General features: G+C 46.2%; 1 protein-coding gene across 20 annotated transcripts in view; it reads right to left on the reverse strand.

Moving 5' to 3' along the window:
* The window catches only part of NCOR2 (nuclear receptor corepressor 2), a 359,036-nt gene that overhangs the window by 185,706 nt on the left and 151,750 nt on the right, over nt 1–21,580 (reverse strand). For all 20 annotated transcript variants that reach the window (XM_080985614.1, XM_080985620.1, XM_080985617.1 and 17 more), the window contains exons 7-8: nt 12,170–12,226; nt 2,960–3,012 (exon numbers count right to left, since the gene is read on the reverse strand). In XM_080985614.1, coding sequence (XP_080841740.1) covers nt 2,960–3,012; nt 12,170–12,226 — 110 coding nt within the window. The remainder of the gene's footprint in view (nt 1–2,959; nt 3,013–12,169; nt 12,227–21,580) is intronic.

Below are 21,580 nucleotides of genomic sequence, written 5' to 3' on the forward strand. Positions count from 1 at the left end.
CAAAGATAAGAGGCAAAAAGGAGGTTAGGGGGCTGGCAAGGGCTTCTCGCAGTCTTCAATGCTGTTTCTCAGTCCAACTACGGCCTTAGGCTCAGTGGCAGAGTATCTGCTTTCCATGCAGAAAGCCCTAACTTCTCCAGGTACGACTGGCCCTGCATTGGAAAGCTGCTGCCAACCAGTGTATGGAAATACTGAGCCAGGCAGACCTGTGGGCTGACTCAATATAAGGCAGCTTCTGGTGTTTGTTCCCCTCCAGGTTTGCTGTGCCAAGTCTCAGCTGCACAGGGCCACAAATGCCAACCCAGCAGTCCATTCCGATTTTATCTCCTCACTCACTGGCTTGGGCTGACAGCCTCCGGGCAGCAATACAAGTCTGCTGTGGCTGTTCTTAGGGCGATAGCATTACACTCCCTCCTCTAGCTGCACTGTGGCTGAGCAGGCAAGGGACAGTCCTCCAGAGGGGACCACAGAGGATATACATTACCATCATGTTCCCCTCAGTGCGTTCCTGAATGCCAGGGCAGCCACCCACAGCTGACAAGAACAGTATTTAAGCTATCCAATGAGGTGAGCCACTAGGAAACACGCAAGGACTGTGACAAATGGCCTTTAAATCCTGAGCTGCACCTATCAGGGTCTGGGGTTGGGGGTGGGAAAGGGCATGCACACTGCCTCAGCACCAGTATCTCAGGGTCCCAGGATATGGCATGAAGCAGGGGTCAGCAACCTTTTTCAGCCGTGGGCCAGTCCACCGTCCCTCAGACCATGTGGTGGGCCGGATTATTATTTTTTTGGGGGGGGGGATGAATGAATTCCTATGCCCCACAAATAACCTAGAGATGCATTTTAAATAAAAGGACACATTCTACTCATGTAAAAACACACTGATTCCCGGACCGTCCGTGGGCTGGATTGAGAAGGCGATTGGGCCGGATCCAGCCCACAGACCTTAGGTTGCCTACCCCTGACATGAAGGCATAAAGAGCTAAAGCTAAGTGGGTGTGGATCTGGTCAGTACCTGGTATATGCCACCTTGGGATCTATGATGGAAGACATGAAGAATATAAATATAAGAAATGCAAGGCCACACCGAAGACCACCCTGGCCAGCTCTGGCAGGGGAGCCTCCTGGGCAGCATGGCATCTGGTGCACCAAAAGAACTCCAATACTGTCTCACATACACACCGCCTGAAGGGGAAGCACTCAAAACCTGGGAACTAGAGAACTTGGGCAGGGGGCTGGTTTGTTCCTTCACCCCACCTCTCCAGTCTTGGCTGTAGCGAGGTTTGAAATCTGTAGGTCCACAACAGGAGACCTCTCCCACCTCCTCCAGCTGGTGATGCATGGCAGAAATAGTTTTGCTTATTCTGGATCAATTCCTGTATTTTATGATCTTATTATTGGTGGCGTAACATTAACCTTCAGCACCCACAAACGCAGGAGGTTGCCAACAAGCCCACTAGGCTGCCCCAGATGAGGCAGAAGAAAGGCCCTCACAGTTGTCCTTCTCCCATCATGGAAGCCCAACCTCCTTCTGCCCACCCACTGCTGTGTGAATGTCAGCATCCAGCCCAACAACTCCCAGCCTTCCAAAAACACATATTGGGACTCAGTCAGCCATCCCAACCCAAAGCTAATAACGAAACACCATGGAGAACATTAAAAGTCCCCACAATAATCAACAGGTCCAGGGAGCATTATAGCCAAAGCAGGGCCAGCACAACTGTTAGGGAAAGCGAGGCAGCTGACTCAAGCAGCAGAAGCTGAGGGGTGGCAGTGGCAGGAAGACAGAGATGAATCTCGCATGCAGCCTGCCATGTGGCCTCTATGTTAGCCTGCTGCTCTCAGTACGACTGAGCGTATTCTCCTGTCACTTGCCAGTTCTGTCAGCTTCTGTACATGGAAGGTGCCACCCTTTCCTTTGCTTCAAACACCAAATATGTATCAGGAAAGCCAAAATATTAATGTAATGATGGAACCAGAACAACAGAGATAAAGCACAGTGCTCCCAGCTCCCTCCCCTCCTCTCTGTCTTTACACACACCCTTCGCTACAGTTCGGCTCAGTCTTCCAAAGCATGGCACCCAGTGGACTTCGTTGGACAGCAACTCTCATCAGCCCCAGCCAGCATGGCCAGAGATCAGGCATGATGGGAGTTCTAGTCCACAACATCCAAACGTGGCCAAGTTGAGGAAGCCTGATGATCTACACCAACTCAAAACCCACACCTGATCTGCTGTAAGAGCTGCTGTAAGATGGCACACTGTGGTTGTGGTCTCTTTGGGGGAAGGACAGGAAACTAGACTTAAGTTGCAAGGCTTCACTTCAGGATAACTTCTGGGTCAGGTTGGAATTCCCGACTTGAGCACCAAGGGACCTGGCCTCACTCCCCTCATCCCAATCTTCTGGCTGTGCTGACCAAAGCCACCTTGCTCCTGTGGCTAGTGCAGGATCCTCTACAGTCATCCCAAACGAGCTCTGTGCAAGTGCAGAATCCTGTTTGCTGAACTGCTCAGGGATGGTGAAAAATGCCATGAATCTTCAGGTCGTTTCAAATCCCTTCCAAACACAGGCACACGAACGTCCCCCAGTTCCCTTCTCATCACGCCCCTTCCTGTTTTCCAGCAGCGGATTCCCTCCCTCACCCCACCCTCACCTTCCACAGCAATTACCCACAACACTCCAGCCACCCCTGCTCCATCTCTCCGCTGACTCCAAATGACAAACCACTTAGGACATTTTGCTGCTTCAAGCCTCAAAAGCAGGAAATGCAGCACGAGGGCAAACAGGAGAGATGTCCCCTCCTGCTTTTCTGCGGAGGAAGAGATTTGAGGCAGGAAGGGCAAAGAATCTCTTTCTCCCCCTGCCTTAATCTCACTAACGCACAGACATTTGAAAGGAAGGCGGGGAGGGGGTAGAGAGAAAGAGATGGAAGAGGACTTTATTGCCATGTACTTACATTTTAATGTTCTCATGGTATTGCCTTGTGTCTGAGGGTTGGTTGTAGAGTGGCTGAAAAGAAAAAGGAAATTTGAAGTGTAAATCACAGCGTGGGCTAGCATATCATAATTATGGAGCGCTGACAGCAAGGCACCCTGTAATGCTTATGAGCTTTGGCTCCCAGGGAACTGAAGGCACGCTAAGTCGCTACAACTCCAAACGTCAGTGCCAAAGGCCTGCTTGCTCCACTGCCCACCCACAGCCTTCCACCGTCACCTGAGATGCTTCTCCTCTGCATTCGCTTCTACTTTCTTCCCCAAGGTGCTGCCTGCCTGAGTCACCGCAGAACTAAGAATACACTGTTCAAAAGCAAGCTTGTTCAGAAACAAGCAATTTGCAACGTAACTCCTCTGAAGCCCCATGTGTGACACAGCAGAGAGTAGCAAGCTGGGGAGGGGGCAGGCTATTATTGTGGAAGAAAATGTTCACGTCGCACACATGGGAACTCAGGGGATTGGCCGGGGATGTGGGGAGTGTGGCTGCAAAGGACAGAGCAACCTCCACAGCTCAGTGGTAAAGAACAAGCTTTGCATGCAGAAGGTTCCACACAATCAGTGCTCAGCATTTCCAGTTTTAAAAGACTCTCAGGAAGCAGAGTTGAAAAAGATGCAGCCGAGATGCTGGACAGCTTCTGCCAGATAGGGCTCATCCACACTCCTGCATGTGCAGTGCACAGAAAGCACAGGTCAAAGTGGTTTTCTGCTTGACCCACGCGTTCTAGGCACAGGTCTGAGGGGCTTTCCCCTTGCCCTGCTCCTTTCCAAGGCAAAACCTGCTCTTCAGCAACTGAATGGAACAAATGGCAATTCATGAGAAACCTGAATTGTCATTTACTGCAACTGAGCGCTAAAGAGCAGCTTCCCCCAGAAGGAAGCAGCAGGACTCAGTCCGAGCAGAGCATGCTTAGGAGCATAGGAATCTGCCTTATACTAGGTTGGGTCATTGATCCATCGACTGGCAGCAGCTCCTCAGGGTTGGAGGGTGATGTGACCCCACAATCCCAGCTGCCGTAGGGCTGGGGTTGGGGCTGGGAGGGAGGATGGGTGCCCTGCTTCTACACCTTTAAAGGGCACGGAAGAGGAGACTGTCCTGCTGGCTCCCTATTCTGCCACCAGCCAGGGAACTGTGAGATTCCCTAGCAATGACCAAAGATGTCAACCAGCCGAGAGGAGGAGGAGGAGGAGGAGCCACAGGAGATGACCTCTCTTATGCTGACAAAAACTCAGTCGCCTCCACCACTGGGAGCAGACCCATGATCCCCATTTGGAGCCAAGTGCTCCAGTGCCATAGGAGGAAAGAGTCCTGCGAGTGAGCAGGCCACATCTTGCCTTTAATAGCTGGCGGAAGGGGAGTGGCTATTTGTCGAGACACATTTGCAGCTCTTGTGTGGTCTCAAATCCTTGATGCAGTTCTCAAACTCACTTTGGCGTTCTGTACCTATAGCCTGCCCTGCACCATTGCAAGTCTTGAGAAAAGCTTTCTTACTCTCCACGTAGAGATGTAAAATTTACAGAAACTGTCAAGCTTCCCACCCCCACCCCTGGTTTTTCTGGAAGAAACTTTCCTCCCCTTGTGACAATAGCAGAAATTGCAGAAACTGCATTTTGCGCTTGCATTTGAGAGTTGTACTCTCAGTAATGCTCTGTAATTATCTGATACTGTGCACAGTCTTACATAAAGGTCTCCCTGCTGCATAGCTCTAGAAATCATTTTGGACACCTTGCCTTAACATTTTGCTCACCATTCCAAAAGAAAATATTTCATAATCCCACCCATCCCCAATGCATTCCCCCCCCCCCCCAATTCTTCTTCTTTTGGGGAGGGTGCAGAGGCAGTTTTTAGGGCAGTAGAGATTGAATTCTTTCCAGGGCCTTCACATCTCTACTCTCACATGAGAGACTCTGCTGTGGAATTTGGGATGGGAGCCTGGGCAGCGAGGGGACCTTCCCAGCCCCACCTGGAGATTCCAGAGAATGAACCTGGGACCTTCAACATGCAATGTGGACGCTCCGCAACTGAGCCATGGCTCTTCCACGGTATTGTGAGGTTTGTTTTATGGCGTAGCGAATTTATAGTAGTGTTTTTAAATGTGTTGAAAGTCTCTTAGAGACCTTTGGGTAACAAGCAGCCAACAAGTATAAATAATAATAAACAACTATAATGATGGACCAAAGGCCTCGTTGTGCTGGGATATACTTTATGTATGTTCTTTTGACCAATAAACACCTAAGCATCAGGACAAATATGTATCAGAAAGCCTAGCCTGAAACCACATTTGGCCATACACAGGGTTGGATCCAATGCTAGCCCTACTCAGAGTACACCCATTTAATTAATTTGTTAACAAATTTAATTAATGCAGGCCCATTAATTTCAGTGGGTCTACTCTAATTAGAACTTAGCTGGATACAGATGTTAACTGCTGCATTTATATTTAATGATTTTAAACTGAACCACCCAGAGAATACAGCTGAATGGGCAAAGTGTACAATTTTTTAAACAACAACAACAAATTTCATAAAGGGATTGTGATTTGGGTCCCTAGAGAAAGCAAATGGTGCAGCAATTCAAGAATTAAAACTCACTTTCACCTGGAACAAGATATGACAGCTGCTCAGGGTGACCCTTGAATCCAGTCTTGATAGTGGATCTATTCCCTCCCCCCACATATCCTGACGATGTTCGGGAAATTTATCTAATTGCTTTGTTTCAATACTGCAGAAGGGTTACAAGACTCTCCCCACTTCTCTCCTCTCTATCCGTTTAATTTTTCAGACAGAAAACAACAAAGCTATAAAGAAAACATCATTGGAAAACCACAAAAAACTGTAAGGTCAATAAATACAGTCCAGTAACTTTAAAAATATGCACACACACATACCCAGGATCTATTTCCCTAATTTCCAGGTGGGCAGCTATGTTAGTTTGTTGCAGCAAAACCAACAGAGAGACTTGTGGTATTTTCAACACAGACAACTCAATGCTGAATTCCTTTCATGTACTGCAACAGAATTCAGAGACTGTGGAGAACACCAACCTGTACAGTAAAGCTCTGTTTCTGTTGGTTTTTTAAAAAAGAGAGAGGGAGAGAGAGCTGTCTCCTCCTTGCCTTCCCCCAGAAAGATATTTTGCATGTCTAAAGACTGCATGTTCAATCTCTGGCACTGCCACTTCAAAACATACTGGCTATTAAAACACCCGCCAGAACTGCTGCTGGAGTGTCACTGCAAGTCAAAATAAGACAGCCCTAGGGGAGGTGGAGCAGGCATGTGATTCTTGCGTCTTCAAAACAACAAAGCCCAGACCAGCCCAATGTGTGAATGAGACTGAAGCCCTTCTGGGGAAACATCCTGTCGCTCAGGAGAAGGAACAAAGTGCCCTCAAGGCCACCTTAAGCAGCTACCTCCTCAGACATGACTAACACTTCGCTTATGAATCATTCATCAAAATTATGGCCATACTTGGGTTGTTTCCAGATGAGTAATGCAACCAGGGCCTTCAGAGTTGAACACTAGTCATGAGTTGGGAAGCTGCAGAATGTCCCAATTTTTTCAGGGTCAGCACGACAAATTCTCCCTGTCTGCTGTGCAAGTTGAGGCCAGCACAAACTAGAGAAAGCAACTTGCACAGGGGATTTCCTCAAACAAAGTTTCAGAGTGAAAGTTTGAAAATAAGTCGAGTGGAAGCCAGGCAGACCAAATGGCACAGCTTCTCCTGGGATGTACTGCTACACCACACAGGTAAATGGGTTATGGTTTGAATAACCCCCATGCATTTAAAAAACGAAACAGAAAACTAGGAAGTCAGAGAGAAGGACTTTCTGTCTGAACATGTTTGTGTGTTTTTTTTAATCTGTAAGGAGGCACATCCTCCTTGGCCCCTGGGCCATGCTAGGTGCAGCTGGCAGGAGTTATAGTCCAGTAACACCTGGAGAGCACAGGGTTGGGGAATGCAGGATTGAGGCATGGCAGCCTCATAGGTCATAAGTCCCTCTTGATGGAGCCAGGTGGAGGCTTCATCTCCCAGTTTACCTTCAGAACTCCCTTGCTTTGCACTGTATCGCAGACATGGTTGTCTGTGCATTGACCCCAAAAAGTGTTCTATGGAAATTAATCACAGTCACGCTTTTGGGAGCATTTTGCTGCATGCAAACCATGGAGTCATTTCATGAAGCCACCTGAGCAGGAAATGTTACGAGTGAAGCCAGTTGATTCCCATCTCCAGATGGGTCATTGTTTGCTTCCTCAGTGCTGGGGCCATGCATTTACAACACTGGATGACTGCAGCATCAAGTGATGCCTTGCACGTGGGAATAGAAGCATAGATTTAACAATACGTCTAAAACTAAGAGAGACCGGAAGGATAAATATTCACCAACTATAATGCAATGATCTCAAGACCTTACTGCCCTAGCTACATTCAAACTTATTTCATATAGCTGTCAATTTCGGGTGGGTATCTAGGTCAGCATCCAGACAGCTTATATGTTTAATTCAGGCATGTCCATGGTCTGGCCCGCAGGCCAAATCCGACGCACTGGTCGGTTTAATCCAGCCCCACAGGCACTGAGGCTTGCTCACCCGCCCAACGGTCGGCTCTCACAGCCGCTCGCCGTGGGCAGCTTGTGCATGAGCCCGGCCGCAGTTTCATGCATGCGCCTGCCTCTCTATCCCGGCTGCTTGACTGGCTCACGCAGGTGTCCAGCATGCAGCTTTAGGTCCCGTCCACCCGTCGGCTCACGTATGTGCCCTCATTTGTATCCCTGCCGGCGACCACATCACACTGGGGACTGGCGTTTGGCTTTTTCTCCCAACCGCCATTTGGCTCGTGCTGCGGATCATCTGTGACTCCTGCCTGCCGTTCGTCTGCGATCTGATCCAAAGGGTAGTTCAAAAGTACTTTGTGCTGCTTAATCATAAAAAAGGTCAACAAGTTTGGGGTAAAATCCCAAAAAAAGCTCAACAACATCAATCCTAAAAAAGGGAGACATTGGTAGGCTAGCTGGAGCAAAGCTGCGGTTTGGTATTATGCAGCTTCCTGTGTGGTTTACCATCAGAAATCATTTGTAGTATATAGAATGGCATAGCTGGGGGGGGGGATGGCCCCAGTGCAGAATTGGGGGAAGAGGGGCAAACCAGGCAGCACCCATAGGCCCCCAGCACCCAAGCACCCTCCTATCAGCAACAGGGACTGGGTGAGTGCGGAGAGCTCCCTCTGAAGGTAAAGAGACCCTCCGCCCCCTGCCCTGCCCCCCCCACCAGCTGGCAGGCAGGCACTCACTCACATGCCTTGCAGGGACAGAGCGTAAGGCAGGGGTCAGCAACCTTTTTAAAGCCGTGGGCCTGTCCACTGTCCCTCAGACCATGTGGTGGGCCGGACTATATTTTGAGGGGGGGAAATGAACGAAATTCCTATGCCCCAGAAATAACCCAGAGATGCATTTTAAATAAAAGCACACATTCTACTCATGTAAAAACGCACTGATTCCCGGACCGTCCACGGGCCAGATTGAGAAGGCAATTGGGCCACATATGGCCCATGGGCCTTATGTTGCCTACCCCTGGTGTAAGGGGTGCTCTTCACCCTCTGCGCCCCACTTCTACCCAGTGAAGAGTAGCCTCTGCACCCACCCCATGCGGCATATGAGCACCAGCAGCGGGAGGTGGGTGATGGAGGCCTCCACTCTCACCCAGCCCAACGGGTGCCTGCGCACTGGGCAGGGACAGGCTGGAGGGGGTGCTCTTCACCTTCCTCACCCTGCCATCACCCGGTGGCTGGCTTAGCACACTCCATCCCTGGTTTGTTTGTTTTTTTGTGGGGGGTTTTTTGAGGGCCGCCCAAGCTCTTGCTGTGGGCATGGGTAGCACTATGCCACTGAGTATATAGCATGTTATTCTCAAAATCTGAACACACACACTCTCATGTGCCAGAGTAGCCACAAGATGGGCTTAGACAATTAAAAAGGAAATCTGTTTCAGTGAAATGCAAATTCTGCACCAAGGAAAATAAATTATTTCAACTCACATTGAAATTATAAATACAGTGGTGCCCCGCAAGACGAATGCTTCGCAAGACGAAAAACCCACTAGACGAAAGGGTTTTCCGTTTTTCGATGCGCTTCGCAGGATGAATTTCCCTATGGGCTTGCTTCGCAAGACGAAAATGTCTTGCGAGTCTTGAGATTTTTTTCGCTTCCCCCCCTTTTTCTAAGCCGCTAATAGCCTTTTAGCCGCTAATCCGCTAAACCTTTAATAGCCACTAAACCGCTAATAGCGCTAATCCGCTAAGCCGCTAATAGGGTTGCTTCGCAAGACGAAAAAACCGCTAGACGAAGAGACTCGCGGAACGGATTAATTTCGTCTTGCAAGGCACCACTGTATGATGTGACTTGAATCCAAATTAACCTTCTGTCAATCACAGAGGAGAGGCAAAGAGTTATAATGAGCACTGGTCCCACCCACTAATCACTGAAAATTCTGCTGAGACTCTCCCCTGCACAATCTTAAGTGCTAAAACAGTCACTTTAATCTTTAAAAAAACAAACAAACTGAGATTTGCCAGTGGGCATGTTCTACACTGCCAGTACCAATGTTCCACACTTGAACTGCCAAATCTACAAAGCCACAGATGTAAGTACTAGGGATGTGATCCTTGTGGGGTATTTGACTTTATGTACAGACCCAACCAACAGAAACTAATAGCACACTATGTTAGCATAGCTGTCATTGTATGGACTACTGTAAAATGGGGCACATCTACACTACAGAGTGAAAGCACCCTTTTACCATTTTAAAAGTCAAGGCTCCACCCCCCACCCAAGAATCCTGGGAGCTGTAGTTTGTTAAGGGAGCTGAGAGTAGTTAGGAAACCGCCTCCAAGAGGTGCAATTGACAACACCCTTAACTAACTACATTTCCCAGGATTTCTTTGGGGGAAGCCATGGCTGTCAGATGGTAAAAGAGCACCGCCTGGATGTGAATGCAGTCAGGGAGAGGAGGCCCACAGTGGGGAAGGGGGTTGGGAAAGATTTTTTACTTGAAATGATTTAATTGCTCCAAAGAGACCAGCCTATTTTTTATTTTTAAAAAACTCTGAAAGACCACAGTGACATCCACCATCACCCTCATACCATTTATGAAGGTGCACTCCAGGTGGCTTTCATTCCTAGGCAGGGTGATAAGCCACAGTGCAAGTCGCTTACGTACTGCAGCCCAAAGGCATCATCACAGCTGCCTAGTAACCACAGACAGCAACCAGAGTGTCACGACCGGACATGAAAGGCAGCAGCCAAAGACCAAAAGGAGCCCTTTCCACAATTCACTGTGCAATTTACATCCAGCTGCTTCCTGCAGCCACTGGGCAGGCTAAATTTAACAAATTTCATGTAGGAATTGAGGGGTATAACCTGTTCAAAAGGAATAGACCGAACAGGAAGGGAGGAGGAGCAGCATTATATATAAAGGATGTGTACACTTGTGAAGAAATCCATGACCTGGAGCATGAAAAGCAGACTGAGAGTATATGAGTAAAGATTGAGGAGAGAGAAACAACAGTGACCTTCTTGGGGGTGTCTGCTATAGACCGCCAAGCCAGACTGAAGGCTTGGATGATGCCTTACTAGAGCAGATTACCAAACATTAAAAAAGAGAGAAATAGTAATCATAGGGACTTCAATTTCCCCGATATCTGTTGGGACTCAAACTCTGCCAAGAGTGTTAAGGCCTGACAAATTCCTCCATTGCCTCGCTGACAATTTCATTTCCCAGAAGGTGGAAGAACCAACAAGGGGATCATCTATCTTGGACCTGGTCCTCACCAATAGGGAGGAACTTACTGATGGAGTGGAAGCACTCAGAAACTTGGGAAGAAGGGATCATGTTTTCCTGGGTTTCAGGATACAGAGGCAAGGGAAAACTGAGCGTAGTTGGATACACACTCTGGACTTTAAAAAGGTCAATTTCGAAAAGCTGAAGGAACTACTGAGTGTGATCCTGTCATCAGAAACACTCAATGAGAAGGGAGTCTAAGAAGGATGGGAGTTTCTAAAAGGAGAAATACTGAAGGCTCAAATACAGACAATTCCAAAAGTAAGAAAAGTGGGAGGCATCTAAGGAAACTGGTGCGGCTGCATAAGGAGCTTACAGATGAGCTGAGAGTTAAGAAGGGAATACATAAGAAATGGAAGAACGGGGAAGTCATAAAGGAGGAGTACACACGAGTAGCCAACAATTGCATCGGGAAAGTCAGGCTGGCTAAAGCTCATAATGAGCTTTATGAATGAAAGTTTCTTTGGCTACACCCGAAATAAGAGGAAAAACAAGCAAATGGTAGATCCCCTGTGTGGGGAAGACAGAGAAATGCTATTAGGGGACAGAGAAAAGGTGGAACTACTCAACACCTACTTTGCTTCTGTCTTCACCTAAAAGGAAAGCAATGTCCAACCTGGTGATAACAGAATAAATGATGTAAGGAGGGAGCTGCAGCCTAAGATAGGCAAAGAGGTAGTAAGGGAACACCTAGCTACTTTAGATGGATTTGAATCTCTAGGGTTTGAAGAGCTGAATCCAAGGGTACTAAAGGAGCTTCCTGTTCTTGGGTAACAGTTGAGGTCCCTACACACTGGAAGCAAGCAAATGTTGTCCCCATCTTCAAAAAGGGGGGAAAGGAAAAGGAAGACCCAGGTAAATACTAACTGGTAAGCTTAACATCGATACCAGAAAAGGTCCTAGAACAGATAGTTCAACAGTCGGTCTGTGAGCATTTAGATAAGGATGCTGTGATTACTAAGACCCAACATGGGTTTCTCAAAAATAAGTCATGCCAGCGCAGACCATACTGGAGTGAATGGGCCAATGTAAGGCAGCTTCCTCTACATTCTGTTGTCACCAGGCAGGTGTTCTCAGCCCACTGGCCCTGTTTGCTAAGCTTCCTGTACCAGAATCAGGCCACCAGGCCATTCTGAAATCAGAGGGAGGCTTCCTTGCAGATCTCGCCGCCATGCAGATGCTGGAGTCAGTCTACCTCCTTCTCAACCATTTGGCTACCCTCCAAAATCCAAGGATGGCAAGTAAGGGGGGGGAGAAGGCAAGTATGCAGGGTAGGTGGGGGCAGCTGTAGGGAGAGAAAAAAACACTGTATGTATATTTGTTAAAATCACAGACAGACTTACCAACTCCACCTGAGGTCCCAGCCCTTCCAGAATTCTGTGTGCTGCTTCTGCTTTTTTCTGCAACAGTGAAAGGAAAATAGGAGAATGCTAAATGACTTAACAACTGGAGTCCCACACTTGCAGGTTTCACTTGCTTCCCCGCTCCCTCAAATTCTCCCTCAAAGGCAAAGGGCCTACAAATTTAACCTCATTTCCCTCCCCACCCTTCCCCAAGGCAAGAGGAGAAAGGTTAAAAGCGCAAAGAGAGACAGCGAGACAGAGAGAGAGAAAACCCTCCCACACACACTGCAATGTCACAGACTGGGAAGGGTTTGAACGGCTGCCAAGCTGAAAAACCCAAAGAAGAGGCACACACAGGAAAACTCTCACGTATGCTTCAAGGTCTCAGCTGCAAAAATGAACCCTGGGACGGGGAAAAGGATATACTCCGCTTGTGGTGCCTTAGTGGCAATCTAGCACAAGACACTCACACATCAAAAAGCCTTTCTCTCTCTCCCTGTGACAAACGAATTCTCTTTCACTTTCAAATTGTCTGGGTACTGTGTAATCACTTCAGTGGCTATCCAAGAGTGGAGACTTTGTGGGAGAGAGGGGAAGGTCTGCTTTGCCATGTCCCCTTTTCCAGGAACTGGCCTTGCAAAAGGATGTGATCAGAGTAGCACCACCATCCTTGGGTCATCTGCCCTGACCCACCCACCAGCACTCCTCCCTCTCCCCTTTATCTTCCTGCTCTTTTCCTCCCCAAGCTAGATTACCTCGTGCTCACAGAAATATACACAAAACGAGCACACATGCTCTTGAGGGGGCATGTCAGAACAGGGCTTGGAAGAGTCACGGGCTCACGGCACCAAAGTGATTAAATAAAAAATGACCTTTCCACTAACACACAGGCTGCTTTCCCTGATGATTCTTACTAACAGCCTGGTAAACCTGCTACCCAAAAAGCCAATGAGGAACGAAAGCAAAGAGGGCAGGTCCAGGAACAGACGGGTCTGGAGACAAATCCTTCCACAAATGGAGCGTGGGGTTTAAGGCACCTTACGGGAGCAACACCCTGAGCAAGGGAAGTTGGTTCACCCCTCTCTGAGGATGTATCATCAAGATCATTTGAGGAAAACTTGCTATCTCCTAACAGGCTTTCAGCTTCCCAGTGCATGGCACCAAAAGGAGTGGATATTATTCCTTGACCATGCTTGTTAACAGGGAGTTCTTATCAGCATTGGCAGTTTTGAGTATGCAACCATGGGAATGTAGTTTGTAATAATCTCATTATAAATATCTCCCAATTAGTTAGCATCCAAATTAAAAACTAGGCACTGTGCAATTAATAAAAAGACGTTTGTGTTTCAACCATACTGCAGTTTAGTGTGACAAGAGCCTGCAATTTCCTGCTTCCTATTCCTCCTCCAGCATTTGGAAGTTTTCACTTCTGATTTCAATTAGGAACCATTTAATGTAGGGCTCAAACTCTTAAGCTGTGGTTAATGGTTTGTTTAAACAAGAAAGCTTCATAATCCATGGTTTGAAGTTGGCTTGTTTCAAACAAACCATAGTTTAGATTAAACAGTTTGCGGGCTGTAAGAAGGGTTTTTTAAGACCTCATCACAATCGCACTAGAGGAGGAAAAGGGCACACACAAGCCAGCAAATCTCTGAAGCTAATTTTCACCATGCAAATTATGGCTTTCTGTGGCATTCAGACATAAACCATTGTTTTGTCATATGCAAATGAACTGGATAATGTATTGGACTCAAACACTCCTCTCTTGCCCATGTGGACTGGGGGGGGGGTGTCTACTTTTTAATTTGTGGCAAACTATAGACTGTCAAATATAGAAAATTTAAGTTTTGAGCAGACCACAGTTTGCTATATCTGGATGAAACAGTAAGCTATTATTTGCCGCATATTAGAAGGAGATGTAAAGGAGAATGGGCAGTAGGGTCTCATAAGGACAAACCATAGTTCTCAACCAACAATCCTCCTCAGAGATTTACAATACAGAAAAAAAATATAAATAGAACAACGAAGAAAGTAGAAAAAGAAGTTACTCTGGATTAATCATCACAAAGATGGATAGAGAGATCTTATGGGGGGGAAATTAGGACCTGAAAGTTTCTGGCCCTTTGCGGGATGTAGAAAATAACCACCTTGCAAGAAAGGGTGTGACAAATCAGTCAAGAGAATGAGCTCTGAACCAAGAAGTCCCTGTTCAAATCCCACCTGTATCATAAAAGTCATTAGATGGCCTTAAACAAACCCTGACTATCTGCAGTATGGGAGTAACATTTCTGGACTACCTTACAAGGCTGTTGTATGAACTTTTGAGATAATGCATGTGCACTCTAAGGCGTGATATAAATAAAATATTGTAGGAAGAGGCCTAATGGATCAGGACAAAAAGTTCCATCTAGTCCAGCATCCTGCCTTCCCAAAGCATTCAACCAGATTGCTCTTTCATTTTACTTACTTAACTGTATTGCCATAGTTTAAGTGACTTGTAATAATCCAACAACAGGGAACATGTGGCCCTTAGATGTTGCTAAGACCCCCAACTTCCATCAGCCCCGGCCAGCATGGCCAATGGTGAGGGAAGGATGGGAGCTGCAGCCCAGTAACATTGGGGTGGGGTCGGGGCAGAATAACCCTGCAGTAACCAATAAAAACAGGCAGGAGAAGAGAGCAATGTGAGAAAGATCCAAGAGAAGTAGGGAGCAAAATTAAAGCAAGAGACAACCTTTGCAACCCTGTCTGGAAGTCAGTAAGGAGGAGGGAGAACCTGCTAACAGGGGTGGGGGGCATGCAATAATCTTGCAGCAACTTGCTTTTTTCCTAATTTGCAACAGTTCTTATTTCATGCAGGACGCTGGGTTCCCATTAGATCTCAAACTAGGGAACTGCCTCTTTAAGAGATTCATATGCAAGGATGGACAGAGAGTAGATGAAGATCTACTGATAGATCTGGGCTGATAGGCAGTTGACCAGCAAAGATTCTGGCTCCCAACTGTTTAGCAACAGCAACAAAGCAGCTTTCTTCCTCCTTTCTAAATTTAGAAAGGCAAAAAGCTCAGTAGGCGGATTTTTCACATACTGATAGTGGAAGCAAGAATGCTCAGAGGCAGAATGCTCCTTAATTCTAAGGTCACATGCACACCGTACATTTAAAGCACACAGAAAACCATAAGAATCCTGAGAACTGTAGTTTACCCCTCTCATAGAACTACAATTCCCAATGCCCTTAAAAAAACTACAGTTCTCAGGATTCTTTGAGAGGAACAGTGTGCCTTAAATGTATGGCACCTATCTAGCCTAAGAGTATGTTGCTAGATTCTGAGCCACTCTCTTTAACCTGGCTCGAGTTGGTGGATTCCAAGCGGTGTTAGAAACTCAGATATATAAACTAGGTGCCAAATGGCTCATTAAACCAAGGTTACAGTCACCAAAACAGAATGTCTTGTTGCCATTTTGTGGTAAGACAGCTCTAAAGTCTTATTTTTCAAATGATGGACTATCAGTTAAACATCTGGCTAGTTCAGATAACAACCTTGAGCTAGGTTAAGAACTTTGAGAACTTAAAGAAGAAAAGTCACTTGATCCAGGGACAGTCCACATATATTGGCCTACTCTAACCTCTTTTTCTTGATGGTGACTGCTCCTGCTCAGGTTGCACAGAAAGGGCAATTTGGTTCCAGAAATTCATTCTAATTGTGCAGATTAAATAGAATGGATAGACTTCTACAGGATGTGGTATTAATGTGTGGAAACAGTTAAGATGTAAAGATCCCCAGGCATGCACCTCCAGATGGTGGAGATGTCCGGTGCCATCCTGGCACCCAGGCATCTTCACTTGGTCGCAAGCGGCCAATAGCCAGGGGCAAAATGAGCCTAGTGCCTGGTTAATTTTGAACACTGATTCCATGGTTCTAGCAACAACAAAATAGATCTGCTTGCCTCTGCCATACAACCGTCTTAACTACTTGCTATCAATAGGCTAAAATACTAAATATTATTCTGTTTTCATTATCATCGTCCTCTCATGCCTAACAACTTGAGCAGAATACTGACCACAAAGGATAAAGTTAGGCTTCCTGATCTGCCAAGCATCTAGGCATACACAGCTGGCAACACACATTTCTTGCATGCTAGCACAAGTGACCTCAAAATATGGTTCAAGTGGGGAAGTTTAACTCTGCAGGTGGCAAGGGCAGCATGCAGCAGGATGGTTGAGAGGGCAAAGATCTCAGACTCTCCCGAATATCCTGTGCTCTCTTCCTTGAAAAAGAGGTGCTGGGTCTCTAGTCTGTCTGGAAACACCCACTATAGAAATGCTTTTGCCCCTTGACCCTGGAGATGTGGGGACTCTAGTTGTTCAGCAGCATTATAGCAATTTTATTTGTTATTGTTATATGGTTTCATTGTATGTTTCAAACTGCTATAACATGTTTATGAATAGCGGTATATAAATATTTTTGTAAGTAAGCAAATAAACAAATTATGCTTGCTCAGGGGCACTCTCACCTATAGGTTTCAAAACTGAGCCCTTGCACTGAAAACAGGTGCCAGAGCTGAGCACTAGGGAGCTAAGTTTAAGCTATGGGGAATCAGCCCTAAGGACATAAGGAGAGCCCTGAGGGATCAGGCCAAAGACCCATCAAGTCCAGCATCCTGTTCTCACGGTGGCCAGTCAGATGCTTATGACCTGACTACAATAATATGTGGGGTCCTAGTGGATACTTGTGGTTCCTACTTGTGACTCTCAGCAACTGATATTCAGATGCATCTTTCGTCTGCCAGGATAGGGGGAGCACAGCCACTGGACTAGTGACCATTATCCTCCATGAACTGTTCTGATCCTCTTTTAAAGCCTCCAGGTCGCTGGCCAGCACTATATCCTGAGGGAGCGAAATGCAGTGCATGGTTAAGCAGTTTCTGTTGTCTGTCCTAAATCTTCCAATATTCAGGTTTGTTGGATGGTACCGTGAGAATTTCTGATACCTGTTCACTTTCTCCCCACCCTTCTTCATCTTATGCACCTCTTACCTTTTCTCTAAACTGAAAGGCCTCAAACCTTGCAGCCATTCATTGCAGGACAGCTGCTTCAGCCCTTTGATCATTTGGCTGCCCTTTTCTGAATCCTTCCCAGCACTGCAGTATTCTGTTCGAGGCAAGATGACTCAAATTGTATGCAATGTTGTGACTGAACCCTTTCCTAATGATCCCTAGTGCAGAATCCACCTTTTTTCATGGCTGCCACACAACCCCTTTGTCAACCCCAAGCTGTTGTTCTTATCGTCAGTGACCACCAGGTTCAAACCCCAGGAAAGTACATGTGACATGCAATACTTTTTGCCCCATCATGCATCACTTTGCACTTGTTTATGCTGAACTGCATCTGCCATTTTGTTGCCCGTTCCTCCATTTTAGGGACAGCCTTTTGGAGCTCCCTGTCATCTCTGTCTATTCTACCTACCCTGAACAATTTGGAATCATCAGCAAGCTTGGCTACCTCACTGCTTACCCCTAACATTCATTCATTCATTCATTCATTCATTCATTTTATCTGTATGCCACTTTTACTTACACACACACACACACACACACACACACACACACACACGTTCGAAGTGGCTTACAACAAAGAAACAGGGAGGCATTTTCAAACAAACATTTTTAACGATAGATCGTTTATGAGCAAGTTAAGAGGATAGGGTCCAACATCGATCCTTGGAGAAGTGTATACTTAATACACCTCTGCCACTGGGAGAACTATCCATTTATTCCTACTCTGACCTTCTTGATCCTTTAACCAGTTGCTGATTCACAAAAAAGAGGCCTTCTCCTCTTATTCCGTGACTGCTAAGCTTATTTCAGAGTCTTTGCTGAACCCCTCTGCACAATGAAAGCGTCTCTTGGACACGTTACACAGCCGGTGACGCCATCCAGTGGTCAGCTCTTGAATTACCACCCACAAAAGACCTGGTTTCAGAGTCTGCAACTTCAGGCGGACTTTCAAAGGAGCCACAAGGTGGCTGAGGGGGTGAGTCACTGCCAGAAAAGGGAAGTGTGAGCGCAAGCCTAGTCAAACCACATCTGAGTGATAGGGTTTTAAATTGATCTAATTCCAGGAGGGAAAGGAAGCTCTTTTCCTTGTGCACATCTCTGCTCCCCAGAGAGCAGCCCAGAGGCCTGGAGCGTATTTTGTGACCTGACAAGACTCTTCACAGTTGGTTGCAAAAGGCAGGAGAACCAGCAAGGAAGGCTTCAGGGTTATGGAGCGTTTGCACCCAGGTGTCCCGTGTGCATATGCAGAAACACACACAAAACGAAAATGCTGGGGTGGATGTTTCCATCTCTCTCAGCTTCTGAAAACTATGCTCTTTTTCCTGACAAATGAAACTGTGGACAAAACCATTCACACACACCTCACATACAAGCGTGTAATACATACCAAAATTTACTATTTACGATACAACTCCCCTGCATTCCACAGATAAGATATATCAGTTTTATGTCACATTTTTCCCTTACTACTTCAACAGTAAAAACACACAAATAACTCTAAAATCAGGTTTTTGCTTCATTTAACCAATGAAGGGGGGTGGCAAATCTTAAAACTATTCCTGCCTTTGTCCCTGTCCTCCTAATCTGACATACAATGGTACCTCGGGTTATACACACTTCAGGTTACAGACTCCGCTACCCCAGAAATAGTCCCTCGGGTTAAGAACTTTGCTTCAGGATGAGAACAGAAATCGCGCAGCGACGGTGCGACGGCAGCAGAAGGCCCCATTAGCTAAAGTGGTACCTCAGGTTAAGAACAATTTCAGGTTAAGAACGGACCCCCAGAACAAATTACATTCTTAACCAGAGGTACCACTGTACTAGTATAATAATAATAAGGTAAAGGTAAAGGTACCCCTGCCCGTACGGGCCAGTCGTGTCCGACTCTAGGGTTGTGCGCTCATCTCACGCTAGAGGTCGGGAGCCAACGCTGTCCGCAGACACTTCCGGGTCACGTGGCCAGCGTGACAAGCTGCTCCGGTGAACTGGCACCAGAGCAGCACACGGAAACGCCGTTTACCTTCCCGCTATAAAGCAGTACCTATTTATCTACTTGCACTTAAGGGTGCTTTCGAACTGCTAGGTGGGCAGGAGCTGGGACCGAACGACAGGAGCTCACCCCGGATTCGAACCACCGACCATGCGATCGGCAAGTCCTAGGCGCTGAGGTTTTACCCACAGTGCCACCCATGTCCCCTATATAAAAATATAATAATAAATATAAATATAATATAAATATAAAAGTATGATAATAATACTTTTAAGTAAATCTTATTTCTGTGAGTTTAGACATTTCCTCAACATACCATGTTTTGCTAACCCACTCCTGTTCATTACTTCCGAAGTTTGCCATTTAGCAGCTAATAATGTTTTTGCTGCTCTTCACAGATTTTTCTACTATAAAATAAAATACTTTGGCCATGCATCTGCCTTCAAACAGTCCAAGAGAACTTGTAATGGATTTGTAGGTGTGGAATAACAAATCATACCTTCCATTACCTTTAATTATTCTCTCCCCATGAGTTCTAGCTTTATCACAACTCCACCAAACGTGCACAGACTCAGCTTCATTTTTTTCTGTATTTCTTACAACACCAGTAAGCTTAGGAACAAATACTTGCTAGTCACTTTTGAATCCAACACTGGCAATAAAGTATCCTGCCTGACAGTCTCATTAATTTTTTCCAAACTTCTTCCGTGGTATTTATCTGTAACAGCCTTTGCACATCTTTGGTGCATCTTCATTAAAATTAGGTAATAGGTCAGATGAAATTGATTTGCAGGGCAGGATCTCATCCGCGAGCTGACAATCAGCCATGCCAGACTTTCTGTTTACTATGACTAATTTCAATGAGACAAGTGTGAGTCACTTTCAACTGTTTCTGGGCGCACATTCATGTAAGATTTATGCTCTGCTTACATCACATTGAGGTCTCCTTTCCAGAGAGAGGGCGATTCAGAATACAGTGACACACTGCGAACAGCAGGTCATATGGAACATATTCGCACCGTATTGTGGAGGGAGTTTTGTGTTATTGTTTTACATACCACAATGCCAACCTGATATTATTTTGAGTGTCAATTTTATTACTGCTGTGTGTTCTCTTGCAATCCTCCTTGGAAGCAATTGCTAAATTAAATGTGTCTACAAACCAAAATATATTCTGCTATTTTTCAAGTACACTCCCCGTTTAGAGCTCCGTCAAACCTCTCACAGGGAGAAAGCTCCATACATGCGGGACATAAGAACACACGAAAGCTGTGCTAGATCAGACCAAAGATGCCTCTGAGAAACCAACCAGTAAGACGTGAGCACAAAACCACTCGCTATAGTTCTCACTGACTGCTATTCAAAGGAATAGTGCCCCTGATATGGCAGTGTTCATGACTAGTAGCCAGAGATAGCTGTATCCTCAATGAATTAATCTAAGGGCTTATCTACTTACCTTTCCTCCGTTCTTTCCAAGCACGGACCTCAATTTAAAACTCTGTGTACAAGCACTTCTTTAAAGGTCAATCGGAACAAACATCAAGAGTTGACATTTGCTCCGATTCAGCTGTAAAACACGAGTTTTTGCAGGGAAATCCTGGGGGAAATGTTCAGACACTGAGCATTAAAACACAGACCTCTGCCTGGAAAGAGTGGGTCAAAAGGTATGTGTGGATAAGACCTAATCCACCTTGGTGGCCATCTCTGCCTCCCGTGGGGGCGAATTGAAGAAGTCCTTCCTTCTATGAGTCCTCAATCTCCCAACATCCAGCCTCACTAGATGTCCATGAGTTCTAGTATTATGACAGAGGGAGGAAAATGTCAGTCTACCCATGTTCTGTACGACATGCATTATTTTATACACCTCTATCTCACCCCTGCTTACTTGCCTTTTTTTCTAAACTAAAAAGCCTTTCCTCAGAGTGGAATCACTCCACCCCCTTGATCATTTTGACTGCTCTTTTCTGGACCCTTCCCCAGCTCTGCAATATTCTTTGGGAAGTGCAGCAACTAGAGCTGTACACAGTATTCCAAGCACTGTCTCACCCTGGATCTGTATAAAGGCCTGTTTCTGAGTGCACTTGGTGTATGCAGGCATCTTGTGAAGAGCAAAGAGCCACCAGCTGTACAGATCCCACCCTCAGAACTGCTGGGTAGGTAAGAACAAGGATGTTTATGGCAGAGCGGCAAGTCAGCTAGGCCATACTGAGTCATACACCAGTCTTGCTGCAAGTGCAGAAAAGTTCTTTTATCAGAAACTCAATCCTAGTATTCCAAATACTCATAAAGTTTATGGCTCAACGTTATCATTCAGAATCAAAACTAAGTGTGGAGTAGGGCTCTGGGTAAGCATGCTTGAATCA

Source organism: Podarcis pityusensis, assembly GCF_964106645.2.
Source record: "Podarcis pityusensis genome assembly, chromosome: 16".
In the NCBI taxonomy this organism is placed as follows: Eukaryota; Metazoa; Chordata; class Lepidosauria; order Squamata; family Lacertidae; genus Podarcis; species Podarcis pityusensis.